Source organism: Aquarana catesbeiana, linkage group LG07 (genome assembly GCF_042186555.1).
Source record: "Aquarana catesbeiana isolate 2022-GZ linkage group LG07, ASM4218655v1, whole genome shotgun sequence".
NCBI lineage: Eukaryota > Metazoa > Chordata > Amphibia > Anura > Ranidae > Aquarana > Aquarana catesbeiana.
The window spans coordinates 36,719,872-36,735,353 of NC_133330.1; the positions used below are offsets into that span (position 1 = coordinate 36,719,872).

General features: G+C 41.5%; 1 protein-coding gene across 1 annotated transcript in view; it reads left to right on the forward strand.

Moving 5' to 3' along the window:
* The window catches only part of CAMK1 (calcium/calmodulin dependent protein kinase I), a 217,908-nt gene that overhangs the window by 192,696 nt on the left and 9,730 nt on the right, over window positions 1–15,482 (forward strand). The window contains exons 8-11 of the mRNA XM_073591985.1: window positions 11–123; window positions 5,088–5,166; window positions 7,086–7,173; window positions 9,790–9,922. Coding sequence (XP_073448086.1) covers window positions 11–123; window positions 5,088–5,166; window positions 7,086–7,173; window positions 9,790–9,922 — 413 coding nt within the window. The remainder of the gene's footprint in view (window positions 1–10; window positions 124–5,087; window positions 5,167–7,085; window positions 7,174–9,789; window positions 9,923–15,482) is intronic.

The following is a 15,482-nucleotide window of genomic DNA, read 5'->3' on the forward strand; positions in this document are numbered from 1 at the left end:
CTCCCGGCAGACTGTGTGGTTATCCCCCGTTCTATGATGAAAATGATGCCAAACTTTTTGAGCAGATTTTGAAAGCGGAATACGAGTTTGATTCTCCATACTGGGATGATATTTCTGACTCGGGTAAGAAACTCACAGTTCACTAGAAATCTGAAACCATAATTACCCAACATACTGTCTTCACAATGAGACTTAAGTGAATATATATAGAAAATATATTTAATTTGGATGTGCAGACTGTGGTTATCCATGTTCAAACATTCAACAAAAACGGCTAAAACAAACTGGTCGCTACATGAGCACAGTGACCAAGCGTTCACCGACAGATCCCGTTCACGGTTTACGATCCAGGGCTCTTCTTTAACCACTTAACCTCCAGAAGGCCCACCCCCCTTCCTGACCAGAGCATTTCTTAGCTATTCAGCACTGCACTACTTTAACTGGTAATTGCTTGGTCATGCAGCACTGTACCCAAATAAAATTTATATCATTTTTTTTTTTTTTTTTTACACAAATAGAGCTTTATTTTGGGGGTATTTGATCAACACTGGGTTTATTTTTTTGCTATATACATGAAAAAAGACTGAAAATCTTGAAAAAAAAAAAAACCCTAATATTTTCTTTCTGTTATAAAACATATCCAATAAAATCAAATTTCTTCATAAATTTTAGGCCAAAATGTTTTTAAAAAAAATCACGATGAGTGTATCTCTGGATTCAACACACCTGCAAAAAGACATGATATTGCAGCAACATGGTTCATGTGCCTTTTTTGTCTTTTTTTGCGGTTGTGTTTGGATCCGGAGACTTTAAGAAAAGCAAAGTTTAACCGCCCAGAAGCCGCTTCTGACTTCTGGAAACGATTGCACTGTTAATACAAATCTACTCAAGAAGTGACTATTCATCAATTTCAAGAAACGGAAAGGGGATTAAAGCGAGATATATACAGGATCTCTTAAAGGCACAGGAGCACTTTTAAAGGAGATGGTGGTATAGCGTTGTCCAGACGTTCAGGATTTTGTTGCTATCTATATCTGGGGAGATTCCTGCTGGAGATACCACAAGTGATTTTGACCTTCTTTGAAGGTCGGAGAAAAGGAAGAGCACTGTTTTTTTTCCTTGGGTGTCACTACTTTTTGTTTTTAACATAATTTTTCAATATTTTTTTTTCACTTTCGCGAATTTGATTTGCATCAAGCAATTTATTTAGACTTTTACGAACTGTAATACACATGTAATTTGGTGGTTTATGGCGTTTGTATGAGCGTGGTCCAGTCTTCTAAATACGTCATTAGCTATTTAAGCTTAAAGACGCTCTGCTCTCTTTCTCGCTGCTTTTTTTATTTTTATTTTTTTATTAATATTGTAATAGTAGCTTGCACCTTTAATTATATATTTTGCACGGTGGTATATTAGGATTTTATAGACCTGACTATATCTGCCTTCAATTTTTTGTCTCTCAGACCTTGAACAACCATTGTGTATAAATGCATGTTAGAAATGTGTTCCTAGTCGGTGAATCCATAACTATTGTAGCCAAAGCTTCAGCAAAAGAAAAGCTTCAAAAGAAAAGATCACCAACAGCAGCCTCCATAAGGCAGCCTGGAGCAGAGGGCAGTTTGCCTCTGTTTAGGACCCCTTACTTCCTGAGTGAGACCCTCTAAACATTTGGCAATGAAATGAGGTCATTGGTGTGTGCATCACTCATGCTTTTTGTTTTTATAAATGGCCATGGCCAAAAATATATTGCATTTGTCAGAGAATGCACCACTTCGCCCAAAAAATTGTTACAATTACAAATGTTTAGGCCTTCTCATGTATGTTTTTGTATTGGTATGACACAAAAAAGTGGAGAAACAAATAGCCAAATCTGACACATTTCTCAAAAATTTCCAAAAATGGACTGGACAAAATTATTGGCACCTTATTAAAATTGTAAGAAAAAATGGCATTCTAGGTTTGTGATGCTCCTGTAATTTGTAATTAAACTCCCCTATATCAATGAATCAATTCCAGAGATAAAACGATAATTCTCCTGCTCTACAAGTCTCTGGTCCGGCCTCACCTGGAGTATGCTGTCCAGTTCTGGGCACCAGTCCTCAGGAAGGATGTACTGGAAATGGAGCGAGTACAGAGAAGAGCAACAAAGCTAATAAAGGGTCTTGAGGATATTAGTTATGAGGAAAGGTTGCGAGCACTGAACTTATTCTCTCTGGAGAAGAGATGCTTGAGAGGGGATATGATTTCAATATACAAATACTGTACTGGTGACCCCGCAATAGGAATAAAATGTTTTTGCAGAAGGGAGTTTAACAAGACACGTGGCCACTCATTAAGATTAGAAGCAAAGAGGTTTAACCCTAAACTACGTAGAGGATTCTTTACTGTAAGAGTGATAAGGATGTGGAATTCCCTTCCACAGGCAGTGGTCTCACCGGGGGGCATCGGTAGTTTCAAGAAACTATAGATAAGTACCTGAACGACCACAACATACAGGGATATACAATGTACTACTGACATATAATCACACACATAGGTTGGACTTGATGTACTTGTGTCTTTTTTCAAACTCACCTACTATGTAACAGGTGCTGACAATATAGAAATCACACCGGTGACCGCTTAAAATGGTGGAAAATGTACTCAACCTTTCTGTTGTGTCTGTGTGCCACAAGGAGAATGGAGAAGAGAAAGTGCAGCAAAAAATTGTTTGAGGATTTGAAAACAAAAATTGTGGAAAAACATGGACAATCTCAAGGTTATAAGTCCGTTTTCAGAGATCTTAATGTTCCTGTGTCCACTGTCCAACACTGCAAGAAGTTTATATGGCATGGCACTGTAGCTAATCTCCTTGGACGTGGACGAAAGAAAAACTGATCAAAGATTTCAACAAAGGATTGTTCAAATGGTGGATAAAGAGCCTTGATCAACTTTGAGACAAATTCAAGCTGGCCTTCTTCAGGCACAGGGTACAGTCGTGTTGGCTCACACTATATGTTGTCATCTGAAAGGAAAGGTATGGTGGGACACCCAGGAGGACCCCACTGCTGACACAAACATAAGATTGGAGTCTTCCAGAACTTACCTGAGGCCAAAATTTTGGGGGGAGAATATGGTGTGGACAGACTAAACAGAATTACAGCTTTTTGGTAAGTCCCATCATTCTACTGTTTTCAGAAAAAAGAAATAAGACCTTTAAATAAAAGAATACAGTCCCTACAGTCAAACATGGTGGAAGTTCAGATTTGGATGTCTTGAATGTGTGCATGGAACTCTAAAATCTAAAGGCCACTGTAAAAATGTGGAGAGGGTGTAAAAACCTTCTCCTCTCAGACACGTGTTATGTCAACAGTGTCTTAGGCGTTTTGTTCAAAAGTTCAGTAGCCAGGCTGTCTTAAAACAAAGTGTGAGTTTATTTGGTCACACTTGGCAACAACTTGAAAATATACAAAGTTAAATTCTTCTTACAGCTTGATGTAGTAAAACAAAAATAATAAGAACAAAAACTTGTATCAAGAATGTTCAAGAGATGTCTCAGCTCCGTTTGTGCTTTTCTATGTCAGAGAGATGTCCACTCTAGCAGCTGTTTGTGAGGTAGGCTGTATTTAGGCCTAATGTAAACAATATGTCATCTTCAATGTAAGGATGCGTGTGTCCTTCTTCTTTATGTGTGTGAAAAAGTAGCGAAGTCCTTCTGTGTGTGAGTATAGGACATGTGTTGTGTTGTGTCGTGTAGTGAAGTGTAGTGAAGTGTGTGGTGCGTCCTGAAGTGAAGTGTCACTCTGTTTTTATACTATTTCAAATCAACTAGTCAGCAGACTAAAGCCATAGCCATATACGGCTAGAACTAAAAATGAAATGATCATATTCGTGATTCTTCTAAATATTCTCTTTCCCATGAGCTAACACGTCTCTTAAACTTCTTGATTGTCAGTAACACACAGCAGATTCTTATAAAAAACTAAAGGTGAATGACCTTTCCAAATGGCCGAATTCTTGTAATGGATATCCTTTAAGCTACAGAAATGCAATTCTGTACCAAACCTTACAAATGCATATTAAACTATAATTGAATACATATAAACATATATTACTTCACACAAACTCAATCTAACTAATTAATTAAATAACTATATCAAATAACTAACTATATTATGGATAATATATGTTTTTACCTTTAAAAAGATCTTTACAATAAAGTCTATGACAGATATACTGAGTATATTCTTATCTGTGAAACTACTGACCTACTGACCTTTTAGTCATTAACTTTGCACATGAAGAACAACTGGTACAAAAAATGACATGCACACAACCTAGCTATTTCAAGATTCGTCTTATGCTGAGCTGAGTGAGCTTTTTCAAAGTCAAAGCTTAAAAAGGAACTCAGACTGCATACTTATAGATCTTGATAATAAAGCCAAATTAATATAATTATTCTACAGCCACCAAAGAATTCAGCGGTGCAATAAAGGGCCCGGTGTCAAAGTCGGGTCTCTGTCAGAGGTCATGGGTCTTACAGCAGGACAATGGCCCAAAGCACCCAGAAATGGTTTAAGACAAAGCGCTGGAGAGTACTGAAGTAGCCAGCAGGGAGTCGAGATCTAAATCCCATAGAGCACCTCAAAACCGCCATTGGGAAAAGGAACCCTTCTAATCTGAGAGACTTGGAGCAGTTGGAAAAAGAAGAGTGGTCAAACTCCAGTAGAGAGGTGCAAGAAACTCATTGATGGTTACAGGAAGCGATTGATTTCAGTTATTTTTTCCAAGGGGTGTGCTAACAAATATTAAATTGAGGGTGCCAATAATTTTGTCCAGTCTATTTTTGGAGTTTTTTTGCTTGGGATGTGTCAGATTTGGCTTTTTGTTTCTCCACTTTTTTTTTATCATACCAATACAAAGGAAAGAAATAAACATGAAAATGCCTAAACATTTATAATTGCAACAATGTTCTGGGCAAAGTGCTGCATTATCTGGCAGAAATGCAGAAGTGCCAATATTTTTGGCCATGACTGTACGTGCAGATAGGGACATGTAAACGTGTACGACATTGGTGTGTAATCATTTTTACTATATGTATTCCTCAGCGAAAGACTTTATTCTGCATCTAATGGAGAAGGATCCAAACAAACGCAACACATGTGACCAAGCCCTACAACATCCATGGTAAGATTTTCTGCCCTGATCAGGGAACAGCTGAGTTAGATTATCGGGTTAAGATCCTCTGTACAGCCATATGCATGTTCATTTTTACTCCCCACTTGTGCTTGTATTAATGTGTTCCCCAATTATTCAGCAGATAACCAAGTTGGCATAATAAAATACTCCATAAACTAACTGCAGTAGACAGGGGCTTGTGACTGCTTTTTACTGCCTCGGGCAGTGAATGTGAATGGACAGTTGATGTTGATTCAATCGTACATTATATGACCAAAGGTTTACGGACCTATCGACATCCATCACTCCTATATGAGTTTTTTTGGCAATCTTGTTCCAAAACCATGTAGGGTAAATGTGTGGATTTATAGGCAGAAATGAGCTCAGGCGTGTTTGAACAGGAGTACGAACCCACCTGATCTGTCCTGCTTGGAAGCTGTCAAAGCAGCCAGCCAGTTATAGGTGGTAGAGACCTTCTCTGTCCCTGCAGCCACATGTATACACACCCCTTACATGTATATGGCTGCGTGGCAGGGAATGCCTCTGTCACCTACAGCTTCCCGGCAGGTTAGTTCAGGTGGGTTTGTACTTGTGCCTGAGCCTATCCTTATTTGTGAGGTCAGATACTGATGTTGAAAGAAGATCTGCATTCCAAAATCATCCCTTAGATATTGAGTAAGGTCAGGGCTCTGTGCAGATTATTCAAGCTGTAGCACTAACAGTAACCTCCACTGTGAGAGGCAACGAGCAAGTAGGATCTTTTTTGCAGAAGAGACCAGCAATGTCTCTTCTGCAACAAAATACACTTACGTGCCAGCTCATTGTCTTCTCTGGCCTGTAAACTGAGCTGCGGGGGGGATGACTGACTCCTGTGCAATCGCAGGAGTGACTTCATTCTGTGACCACCAAAGACCGGCACCCGTCAGAAGATGCTGGCGAGGGATGGGGACTGTTGCAGGAAAGGTACGTTTTTAGCTCTGCTTTAATCAATTAGGAATTGGGGGGGGGGGTGTATCTGCATACTTTTGACCATATGGTGTATTTGAAAATTTACCCTTTTAAAGTAGACCTCAGTACAGAGCAAAACGACAGGTTCTCTTAGGCTGGGTTCACACTAGTGTGAATTGGATGAGGGTTCCCCGCGTCCTGTGCGTCTTTTGGCAAAAAATACGGGGTGAAATTGGACCTGTAACATTGAATTGAGAAGCCCCGGACCCCTGTGAGCCTCATGCAGCTTAGACGTGTACCCAGCCTTAAGGCTGGCCACACCAGCAGCTTATATTTGCTTTCCTTTCGCTGCCTGACTGCTCTGTTCAGCTGCTGTGAGCAAAGTGAGTTGGCCCCATAAGCTCCAGTTCACGGCTTGAAGCATAGACAGAGCCGAGGTCCATCTCCCCACCCCCATATGACAGCAAGCCACCAATCCCCAAGCATTAGTGCTGTCAAGTGGGAGGAAAGGCAGTGAGATGCATGCTCCCCCATACTTGCAAGTACCTCGAGACAGTGGAACAAAGGGGTGTTACAGTAAAGGCTGGTACACACAGGCCAAATATCGGCTGGTCCAACAGAAACCATCTGACATTCAGCCAGTGTGTTCTGCAGTTTGTCTGATTTCTGTCGAACGGGCATGCTGGAAAGCCAGCAGGCGACTGGCATCTGATCAGCACTTGCAGCCAATGGCTGCAAGTGCTGACCGGTGTGTTGTGGGGGGGAGGGGGCAGTTTGCATGTCAGAACACAATAGCTTAGGCGGGAGATCGCTCGCTCTACTAACATTGCATAGTTACCCGCTGGGTTAAAGAAAATAAAAACTGCCTGTGTACCAGGTTTACATGTGTGCTGGTGGTCGGGCTGTCGGTAAAGTGGACTTAAGGACAAATTAAAGGCCCAATATAAATATTCTGATTAACTTGTCTTATTTTTCCTCAGGATTGCTGGGGATACGGCTCTGGATAAGAATATTCACGAATCCGTCAGTGAACAGATCAGAAAGAATTTTGCCAAAAGTCGGTGGAAGGTGAGTGTGTCTAGAAATGAGATGTTCCTAAACATCGATTGTAATAATAAAAATACACCTCTGTAGAGTTACATGCTTAAAGAGGAGATCCACCCAAAGGACAAGTTCCACTTTAGGCGGCATCAAAAGCCCCCTCCCCACCCGCGCACTATTTCTGAAACAGAGCTTTGGGGGGCGGATCTAGTACCTGATTTTGACATGTACCCACTCCCACTCCGACCGCCTTGGTGATTGGAAGCGGAAATAATCCTCCCTCCCCCATACCCCCACACACCTCCTGCAGTGTTCAGGGACATGGGAAAGGTCCCAGAAGACTGAGGCACCATTCAGAGGAATGGAAAGCTGCAAGCTGTCACAGCTGGTTGCCCATAGTAAAGATGCTGGGGAGAGAGGACACAGGGTGAAAACGGCTGGGTCAAGCACAGCGCTGGTTCATGGGACATGTGAGTGGCTGTTTATTACAAGTCTTTTTGACTTTTAATGTTTACATAGGGGACTGGAACTTCGCTTTAACACTGACATTGTATCTGCAAATACATTGTAGCTGAGACTTGCATTAGCCGTAAAGCAAGTGTAGCTAAAAATATGAACAGTAGGGGGCACTGTGAGTCTGGATATTTCTTTTGCTTCTAGAAACCCTGTTACACAAATCATCACTTAGATTTTCAATTGCTTCTGTTTTGCACTATCTAGCTAATTAATCGATCTAATCTGTTTTATGCATTATTTATTTGTATGTGAGATAGATATATAGATAGAGATATATAGATATATATATTTACACCAGCCACCTTATTAGGTACAGTGCATCCGGAAGATATTCACAGCACTTTACTTTTTCCAGATTTTGTTGTTACAGCCTTATTCCAAAATAGATTAAATTCATTATTTTCCTCAAAATTCTACAAACAATACCCCATAATGACAACGTGAAAAAAGTTTGTTTGAAATCTTTGCAAATTTTATAAAAAACGAAAAAAAAAAATCACATGTACATAAGTATTCACAGCCTTTGCCATGACACTTAAAATTGAGCTCAGGTACATCCTGCTTCCACTGATCATCCTTGAGATGTTTCTAAAACTTGATTGAAGTCCACCTGTGGTAAATTCAGTTGATTGAAAATTATTTGGAAAGGCACATACCTGTCTATGTCCCACAGTTAACAGTGCATGTCAGAGCACAAACAAAGCCATGAAGTCCAAGGTATTGTTTGTAGACCTCCGAGACAGAATTGTATCATGGCACAGATCTAGGGAAGGGTACAGACAGATTTATGCAGCATTGATGGTCCCTATGGTCAGGGAGGTGACCAAGAACCCAATGGTCACTCTGACGGAGCTCCAGCGTTTCTCTGTGGAGAGAGGAGAACCTTCCAGAAGAACAACCATCTCTGCAGCACTCCACCAATCAGGCCTGTATGGTAGAGTGGCCAAATGGAAGCCACTCCTCAGTAAAAGGCACATGACAGTCCGCCTGGAGTTTGCCAATAGACACCTGAAGGACTTTCAGACCATGAGAAACAAAATTCTCTGGTCTGATGAAACAAAGATTGAACCCTTTGGCCTTTATGGCAAGCATCATGTCTGGAGGAAACCAGGCACCGCTCATCACCTGGCCGATACCATCCCTACAGTGACGCATGGTGATGGCAGTGTTATGCTGTGGGGATGTTTTTTAGCAGCAGGAACTGGGAGATTAGTCAGATCGAGGGAAAGATGAATGCAGCAATGTAGAGACATCCTTGATGAAAACCTGCTCCAGTGCGCACAAACTGGGGCGAAGGTTCATCTTCCAACAGGACAATGACCATAAGTACTCAGTCAAGATAACAAAGGAGTGGCTACAGGACAACTCTATGAATGTCCTTAAATGGCCCAGACAGAAACCCGATTCAACGTCTCTGGAGAGATCTGAAAATGGCTATGCACCGACGATCCCCATCCAACCTGATGGAGCTTGAGAGATCCTGCAAAGGAGAATGGGAAAAACTGCCCAAAAATAGGTGTGCCAAGCTTGTACAAAAAAAGGAGACAGTGCTAGATGGCACACTGCCAAGCTTGTAGCATTATACTCAAGACTTGAGGCTGTAATTGGCTCCAAAGGTGCTTCAACAATGTATTGTGCAAAGGTTGTGAATACTTATGTACATGTGATATCTATCTATCTAAAATAGTTTATTTATTTTTTTATAAATTTCCAATGATTTCATAACTTTTACGTTATGGGGTGTTTGTATAATTCTGGGGAAAATAATACATTTAATCCATTTTGGAATAAGGCTGTAACATAACAAAATGTGGAAGAAGTGCTGTGAATACTTTGTGGCTGCACTCTACACCTTGCTAATACTGGGTTGGACCCCCTTTTGCCTTCAGAACTGCCTTAATTTTTTGTGGTATAAATTCAACAAGGTGTTCAAAACATTCCTTAGAATCTGATTACTGGCCAAATCGGCTTTATTGTGTGTACCAGTATTAATCTCTGTCTCTGTAGGGAACTGAACCCAGGACATTGGATCTTCAAAGACAAGATATGCAACTGTTTAACCAATGTACTGACTTGTGATACCCAAAATTACTCCAATATTTGTTTCTGTTGATGTTTTCCATGCAGCAAGCGTTTAATGCCACCGCTGTAGTTCGTCACATGCGTAAACTGCAACTGGGGACCAGCCAGGAGGGGCCAGGGCAAACCACACCCACCAGCCCATGTCATGGTAATCTACTGGTGCCTGGAGACAACCATGGTGAGCATCAATGGTGGTAGTTCGTAGAATTTGTTTTATGTGTTAAGTTATATTGAATTTTGTGGGCCAATGGACTGATAGTTGAGGCTGCTCGATTTACATTATTGATACAAAGACAGGATGTTAAAGGAGAACTTAATGCAAAAGATAGAACTCTGTAGTGAGCATGCAACTTGCCGGTAGGAGGAAGAATTTCTTCAATTTACTCTTCCTCGGTGATCACACTGCAACAAGCGAGACGCTTCAGCAAGGTCTGATCTCTTTCAGACATTGGTGAACACAACTAAGAACTGCATAAGCTCTAGGATTTACATGATTGTGTTATCTCTAAGCTGGCATCTCAGTCCAGGAGATGGTGACCCAGGATAATGCCTCAACAAAGATGGCTCCATCCTTCTATAGCGCTAACGCCCTTAAGGGCTGCTGGATTTTGGGTCAAAAACACACATTTTTGGCAAATGCACAGCGTAAGTTTTTTGGGGTAAAAAACTTGGAAAGGGGCAATAGGGAGGTATGGGATATCGAGGACTGACTTGCAAAAGATGAGGACAACTGCAGCTACTCTGTCTCCTTTGTCCATCTCCAGGCTATTCTATAGGCGACTGCTTCCAAACAGACTGGCAACAAAATTCAACATTAATCCTGGAACTGGTACATTATCAGAAAATCTTCCCAAGCAGGGGGTGAAGATCTGGCTAGAAGGGTATTGCACCTGGCTGCCTTCCCCTATAGGCTGTGGGTGATGAACACAGAGGTTACTTACTCAATCTTTGTATCCTGTAGCAGGGATGGTAACTTCTGCTCAGGTCTCCTGCTGAACTGGTTTCATATGCTTCCGGGGTTTCTCAGCCAAGCCTTGCTGAGGCTAAAGAGAAGGGAGGGGTTCTTCTCTGCTTCTATACTTCTCTTCCTCTAGCACCTTCTGCCTTGAAGCAGAGCCCCCCACACCCTAGCACAGGGGTCCCCTCCAGGCCACTGGATCCTGGAATCTCCCCCACATAGCCAGGCTCTACAATATTTAAGCGCCATCTCCCCACCTTCTGGGCTCTCCTTACCCAGGGATTGGCAGAGATCCATTGAATATTCAGGCTCTCATCTTCATTCCCCCACCCACTAAGTTCTGGAACTTTCCAGAAGCCAGGTGGAGGCGACAGAGGCTAAGCTTTCAGAGCCTGCCAGCTGAACTATACTGAACTACACTGAACTTCACTTGCCCCCAATTGAATGGACTTCACAGACTAAGGCCCAGTTCACACTGATGCAACAATCGCTCTGACTTTGTAGCACTTGTTGCATCAGAAGTCAGACCCCATTCTGTTCAATGGAACCGTTCTAATCGGTGCGTCTTTAGTTGGTCCGACTTAGAAAAAGTTTCTGCACTACTTTTGGTCTGACTTTGGTATGATTTACATTGACTTCTGGTAAAGAAGTCGCATGCAAGTTGTGCCGAAGTCACGCTGGGGTCTGACTTCAAAGTCGCAGGCAGTGTGAACCCGGGCTAAGGTGAAATCCAACTAAATTTGCGTAACCTATCCCAACTATGTACACAAGGGGATGCTACACTTCCAAGTCCACTTTAACCACTTCAGCCCTGGGAAGATTTACCCCCCTTAATGACGGGCCATTTTTTGCGATACGGCACTGGGTCCCTTTAACTTACAATTGCATGGTCATGTGGCATTGTACCCAAACAATTGTTCTCTTTCTTTTGGTGGTATTTGATCACCTCTGCGGTTTTTACTTTTTGTGCTATAAACAAAAAAAGACCATTTAAAAAAAAAAAAAAAAAATATATATATATATATATATATATATATATATATATATATATATATATATATATATATATATATATATATATATATATATATATATATATATATATATATATATATATATACATACATACATACATACATACATACATACATACATACACACATATATATATATATATATATATATATATATACATACATATGTGTGTATATACATACACTTTTTTTTTTTTTTTTACATTTTGCTATAATATCCAAAAAAGTGAAAACTAATTTCTTCATCAGTTTAGGCCAATATATATTTTTCATATTTTTGGTTAAAAAAACGCAATAAGCGTATATTGATTGGTTTGCGCAAAAGTTATAGCGTTATAGTTATATTGGTGATCTGCGATTTTTTTAGCGGGGCGGCAACATTGCGGCGGACAGATTGTACACTTGACACTTTTGGGACCAGTGACTTTATTACAGCGATCAGTGCTATAGAAATGCACGGATTACTGTATAAATGACACTGGCAGGGAAGGGGTTAACACTAGGGGGCGATCAAAGGGTTAAGTGTGTCCTGGGGGGGAGTGGACTGACTGAGTACAGAGAGATTGCTGTTCCTAATCACTAGGAACAGACAGTCTCTCTCTACTCTCCTGTCAGAACGGGGATCCGCCTTGTTTACATCGGCAGATCCCATTCTTCCTCTTTGTGGATCGATCGCTGGCGGACGGTGGACATCGCAGCCACGTGCATCAGCGCCGCAAGCTGTATCTATTACAAGAAGCACCGTACCGGTACGGCAATTTGCACAATAGAGCCGCCCTGCCGCAGTATATCATTAAGTGCTTCAAGGATCACACTAGATGTGTATTGTCAGAGGGAGTTCCTTGATCTCTGTGAGGCAATCAATACCTGGAAGTGTTATACTTGTTCATTATTTAGCCTTCACACTCTTAATTTTGAAATGCTGTATATCCAACACTAGGCCCACATTAAAAGAAGTTCAGGTTTTTTTTTGTTTTTTTTTTTCAAAATCCATACTTGTCTAGGTGTATGCAGCATCACCCCCCCAACTGGCACTAAGACTGAGAACCGAGTGATCAAAAACCGCTGATTGCTCGGTTCTCAGAGCTTCGTGAGCACAGGCACTCTGCCCCCCCCTCTCACTGGAGCGCTGGGCTGTGGAGGGGGCAGGAGTGGCTCGCTGAGAGGCTGAGCCAGGTGCCAGTCTAGGGTTGTGGGTGGATCTCGACTTTATTGTCACACTCTTGCCCCAGCCTGCTGTCTGCTGAAAACGGGTCACAGGAGTGCAGAACGAACTGCTCTCCTGTGATCCACAGGAGAAGTACCGCCAAACAAGCTTTGGCTGTACTTGTCCTTTAAGTAAATCCTATACGGTTTTCATCCAAAACAGCATAGCCAATGCTGTATGGCTGCATAACACAAAGCGGGTGACAGCGCTCTGCAGGGGTTTACGCTGCAGATTGCATGCAACTGCCCTATCTTTTTTTTTTTTTTTCATTGCTCTACTGAGCTTGTTTTAACCCATATACACACACCTACATACCTTCCCCCTATTTTGCTAATGCAGACACTCCCGCTACAAGCCGATTTGAACTGGTTTATATGACCCATTATAAAGACAGATTTAAACTTCATGACTCTTAAAAAAAAAAAAAAAAAAAACTCCTGAAGGAACTAAAGGGTAATTTTATTGTTTGTCGCAAGTTTTTTTACTTAAAGAAATTATTCTATGGCTTACAAACTGTATTTTTTCAGCAATATTATAAAAACACAGCAATAATACCTATGCTGAGTGAATGCTTTAACTGCAGACTGGATTCAATTGTACAATATAGAATATAGTAAAGGATATGTGTATATCCCCCGTTGACCTAGCCTGCTATCTGTAGCGTTTCCTAATGTGTTTGGAACATATCCCATTGTAATGTCTTTGCTGCAGCTGTCGTTGGAGCTGATGTCATATACTTGGACTTTAAGAAAGACTTGGTTCAACAACCAAGCATGTTGACTCGAATCAAGAGCTTTGGACGTGGAGGTAACGTAGAGTAGGTAGATAGCAAGCTTCCAGCAGAGGGTATAACCTGTGGAGAATGCAAAGGACAGGGTGACCTTTGAGAGCATGGGCCTGAGATTGTGGAGGAGCTGTCCTGAGCCTATGTCAGGCATTACTGGTGGTTCTGGACCAAAATGGAGGAGAAGACTTCAAGGCATGATTCTCCTCTGCATTCTGGTACTCCCCTTTTAGCTTGGCTTTAGATACAGTGCCTTGCTAAAGTATTCAGCCCCCTTGTCTTTTTACCTATTTTCTTACATTACAGCCTTTGGTTCAATGTTTTTTTAACCTGAATTATATGTGATGGATCAGAACACAATAGTCTAAGTTTGTGAGGTAAAATTAGAAAAATATATACATAAAACTATTTTTCAGAAATAAACTGATAATTACCATGTGCGTATGTATTCACCCCCTTTGTTATGAAGCCCATAAAAAGCTCTGGTGCAACCAATTACCTTCAGAAGTCACATAATTAGTGAAATGATGTCCACCTGTGTGCAATCTAAGTGTCACATGATCTGTCATTACATATACACACCTTTTTGAAAGGCCCCAGAGGCCTTTCAAAAATATCCAAATCTTTGATGATCCCTAGGAGCACCATCACATCTATCATAACCAAATGGAAAGAACATGGCGCAACAGAAAACCGGCCAAGAGACATCCGCACACCAAAACTTATGGACCGGGCAAAGAGGGAATTAATCAGAGAGGCAGCACAGAGACCTAAGGTGACCCTGAAGGAGCTGCAGAGTTCCACAGCAGAGACTGGAGTATCTGTACATAGGACGACAACAAGCCGTACGCTCCATAGAGTTGGGCTTTATGGCAGAGTGGCCAGAAGAAGGCCATTACTTTCAGCATAAAACAAAATGGCACGTTTTGAGTTTGCGAAAAGGCATGTGGGAGACTCCCAAAATGTATGGAGGAAGGTGCTCTGGTCTGATGAGACTAAAATTGAACTTTTTGGCCATCAAAGAAAACGCTATGTCTGGCGCAAACCCAACACATCACATCCCCCCAAGAACACCATCCCCGCAGTGAAACATGGTGGTGGCAGTATCATGCTGTGGGGATGTTTTTCAGCAGTCGGGACTGGGAAACTGGTCAGAGTTGAGGGAAAGATGGATGGTGCTAAATACAGGGATATTCTTGAGCAAAACCTGTAGCACTCTGTGTGTGATTTGAGGCTAGGACGGAGGTTCACCTTCCAGCAGGACAATGACCGCAAACACACTGCTAAAGCAACACTTGAATGGTTTAAGGGGAAACATGTAAATGTGTTGGACAGAGTCAACTATGGTCACACTTAGAAAAAGTTACTTTACATGGCTTTGTTACCAATTACTGCCTAATATCTGCTTGATCTAAACTAAACTTTTAAGGTCTAACCACATTGGTTTGTTGGCTCGACCATCCAAGTGGCAAAGCCAGCTGGTTATCATTACATGGGTTGGTAACCCTGACATAAAATGATGACTTTACTGCCAACCTCCAGATGTCTTGAGGAAATATTCATCTGAAGTGAAGATAAGATCTTTACAAGAAGCATACCATTTCTCCCTGGGGTGTTATTATCATTTGCTGAATGAAGCGTTTTAGGATGGTCACAGGTCATTGAATGGAAAACTCAGTATAGATCAGGCAGCCCATCTTTCAGACTCCCAGACCGAGTTAAAAGCCATCGCTGACATGCTTTCACAAACTTGTT